Source organism: Notothenia coriiceps, unplaced genomic scaffold (genome assembly GCF_000735185.1).
Source record: "Notothenia coriiceps isolate Sejong01 unplaced genomic scaffold, NC01 NC01_scaffold00000283, whole genome shotgun sequence".
In the NCBI taxonomy this organism is placed as follows: domain Eukaryota; kingdom Metazoa; phylum Chordata; class Actinopteri; order Perciformes; family Nototheniidae; genus Notothenia; species Notothenia coriiceps.
In genome coordinates, this window is record NW_011332984.1 from 186,013 (window position 1) to 189,743 (window position 3,731).

A 3,731-nucleotide genomic window follows, 5' to 3' on the forward strand; every position below is an offset into this window, starting at 1 on the left:
AGAAACAAGGAGGGAGGTGCAGAAGTGTAAATAAGGTCGTGAGACATCCAGGTGGAAGGAGGACAGCCGAGGGGTAGAAGAGGAAGTGAAGAAGTAATCAAAGGAGGAGTGTAAATGAAGAGACAACAGGAATTGTGGAGGAGGTAACAAGAGTGAAGGATGAGGAGATAATGAGGGAGTGGATAGGAAAGAAGAGAAGGTAAAGAGAGATATGGGGGTAGGAGGAAAGCACAGTAGCAGATGTGTGTGGGGGCTCAGAGGAGGACACATTAATAGAGGAAGAGAAGAAGAAAAAGGACAAAGGATATTCAGAAGCTACCAGATTGGGGAAATGAGTGGTAGAAAAGCTGGGTTGGGTGAGGAAGGAGTGGATGAGGGGGGAGCAATAGGGAAGATGAGAAAAAGGAGGGCAGCGAAGAGGAGATGGATGGGCAGAGAAGGTGTGGAGACAGATGGAAGCAACACTAGAGGGGAAGGAAAAGGGAAATACATGGAGGAAAAAGCACAAGGCGGGGAGAGAAATGTGCACAGCAGAGAACGATGGAGGAAATACTGGAAGAAAGGGGATTAAAGGAAGAGGAGAACAGGGTTAGGATAGGAAGCGAGAAGAGAAGATCGTGATAATCAGAATACATTTACCGAAAGAAGAGGGCAGAGGAGGGAACAGAGCCGGCCCGACCCATTAAAATCAAAGCTCGCTTAGGGCCCCCAAAAGTCTAGGACCGGCCCTGGGAGGGAAGGACAGTTGAAATGGAGGATGAGGGGAAGAAAGCAGAAAGTAGCTGCACAGTGTGGACGAGGGCTGACATGCAGAGGAGCAGCAGGAGTCGAGGAGCAGAGATTTATGTGTGGAGAGGGTTTGCAGCCAGGCCTATTATAGACGGGACTCTCCTGGGAGCGCAGCCCGGAGTTTTCCAGGCATTTCCAACATATTTCACAGCCGGTCCGAGCAGCACGCTGCAATGCACAAGCTCCGCCCCCGACAGAGTCCTCATCTCCCAGGATAAATAAAGTGGGCCTCTCTCGGCATGAGTATTCAATACAAGTGATAAAAGGCCAGGAGTAACCCTTCTCAGCTTTTTTGGAAGAGGAGTAAAAAAAAACAAGCCGGCCATCCTCTCCAAGGAGAAGCTTTCAAAGAAATGCAAGCATAAAAGCACCGAGAGCAGGAAAGTGCCTCGCTTTTTATACGAGGAAAAATGTCAACAAAAAAGGGCTGCCAGATCAAATGAGCCGAGTGTGGAGGTAGTTTATGTTTCTCTGCCTGCCTCTCTGTTTCTTTGTCTGCCTGTTTTCTCTCGCTCGCTCGCCGTCTGAGAGCCTCCCGTGTGGAGGTGAGAGAGAACAATTGAATGGGCCTCCCACATAAAATCCATTCAGAGACATCTTGAGGATTAAGAATGAGAAATTGTCCGGCGCTGTGAATTAAATCAATCTGATCCATTACAAGATCCCCATCACAAGGTTTCCCCTTTTTGTCTTTGGCCCTGGATTATGCATGCTGCTCAATATCTGTGTGTGTGTGTGTGTGTGTGTGTGTGTGTGTGTGTGTGTGTGTGTGTGTGTGTGTGTGTGTGTGTGCACTTATCCAATACATTATGTAACACTGTAACGTGTCCCACAATTAAGTGATTGCTTGAGTGACTGTTAATCAAATATGACATCTGACTATTATGGCTTTGTTTTGGACGCAATGCTTTCAGTGAAACGTTTTAATCAACGGACGTTACCCGTGCCACGTCACTGCACCATCATTAATATCGGGTCAGATTAGTAATATCGTTTTTTCTGGTATTCCATCGGGTGGTTTTTCATCTGAATCAAATAGTTGGCAGACTGTTGTTGGCTATCATAGATGGAAGGCTCTTGCATGGCTTCTTCTACTTACTGTAGATATGTTTTAATGTTCGGTTGGGGTAATTTGATTGTTCGTAAGGAAAACACAAAAGTCAGGTATTGTGTTGGCACTAAAATGAGGTATGGGCTGAAAAACACATGTGTAATACAGAGTTCTGTTGCCAACATGTTTTTGTATCATTGTCAAGCTAACACACCACTTGATGGTTAAAGGGGACCTATATGCACATTTTCAGGTTCATATTAGTATTTAGTGCCTCTACTGTGAAATGTTTCCATGCTTTAAGGTTCAGAAAGTGCTTTCATTTAGGCCAAAAAGCTGCATACTCATTTTAAAGGTACATTATTAGTGTGTCATTACCCTCTTTGCTACCTGATGTGTGCTAACATGAGTCAAATACAAACATTTCTAGAGTTTCTTGAGGAGTGTTGACGTACTAGTTTGATAGTGAACTATTTGAAGCCAGATATGTATTTCAATCCATTCATTTCCTCTTCGTCTTAGCAGACACTTACTAATTCTATTAAGATGGCATATCTTACTCAAGCTAAAGCTTCTGTTAAATGAAAAGTTTGTCATATATTTAATACGTTCTCTTATAAAAATCCAACGTGTGACGATTATAATCCTAATTTTACACACGCTACAGACCCACTATCCACTCACTTTCACTTAATTTAACATTTAGCGCCTTCCAATCTTTCCCACGGAGGCTTTTCCAAACTTATTTCCCTTATCAGAAACTGAACTTGTGTAACTAAATGATTTTATTGCGTGGGCTCCACGACCATCTTTTTCTTTTTTGAAGTCTGAATGTATCCGTCCTTCCCCTTTATTTATATTCCTTTGGTGGATTTTAAACAGTGATAAAAGGAGCAGCCGCGATTTAAAGATGGAGATGGACAACATGATTAGAGATGATGAAAGCTGGTATCCATCACCACCCACTCTGTTTGCGTTTCCACCCTCCCTCTGTCTGTCTATCTGCTCCCCCTCTCTCCCCTCTTATGTTTTAATGTAAGTCGATAACTATCAGGAACTGATAACACCCCGGGCTCCGCTCGGCGTGGCGAGGCTCGATGAGGCGAGGAGAAGCGAGAGCAGGGTTTGGAGGTGGTGGTGTGTGTAGGGGGTGGTGTGTGTGTGTGTGTAGGGGTGACACTATCTCCCCTCGGTGAAGCCTGATATGCCGGGTGCAGCGGAGATAAGCTCCCAGCGCTCAGGGAGACGGTGACGTCACGCTGCTCTCTCCTGTCCGTGATGGTGAATGAAGTTATAGCGTCACCGCTGGAGATCCTGTCAGACTGAGATTTGTCATTGAAAGGAAATGTGTTTTTTGTACACTGTGACTCTTTTTTGTTGGCATAGCTGCACCTTGCAGTGTGTGGTTGTTAATAAGCCTTTTTCACAGCAGGTTTTATTCACACAGGTGTAAATAATAATAACAACAACAATGGTGTAGTCGTATTTCAAGTGTCTGACAGTGTGACAGTGAGCCAGCATGTGAAATAACAGGATATTAAAAAAGAAGATGACAATACGTTAAAGCCCCTGTCACACTGTCCCGAAATTGATACCCGATGGACACACGATTAAGGAAATGTTCAAATTCGTCTCTGATCGTAACAACATCGGGCCATTCGTGAGGGCATCTTAAGCCATCGTATGACCGCCGGTGGAGTTTCTCAAGCTCCAGCGGCAACTTCGGGAGCGGTGGCAACATCTTTGGCATCACAAAGCATTGCCGAAGGACCTTGTGAAGGTTCATTTTCGTGTTGACTTTGTGTGTCCATTTTGCCCTTCGTAAGGCATTCGTGAGGGCATCTTAAGCCATCGTATGACCGCCGGTGGAATTCATCAGGCTCCGGCAGCA

General features: G+C 45.0%; 1 protein-coding gene across 1 annotated transcript in view; it reads right to left on the minus strand.

Annotated features, from left to right (window-relative positions):
- Window positions 1-315: 315 nt before the first annotated feature.
- Window positions 316-3,731, minus strand: part of LOC104957426 (cell adhesion molecule 3-like) — an 18,740-nt gene continuing 15,324 nt past the window's right edge. Inside the window, exon 8 of the mRNA XM_010785092.1 lies at window positions 316-464. Coding sequence (XP_010783394.1) covers window positions 316-464 — 149 coding nt within the window. The remainder of the gene's footprint in view (window positions 465-3,731) is intronic.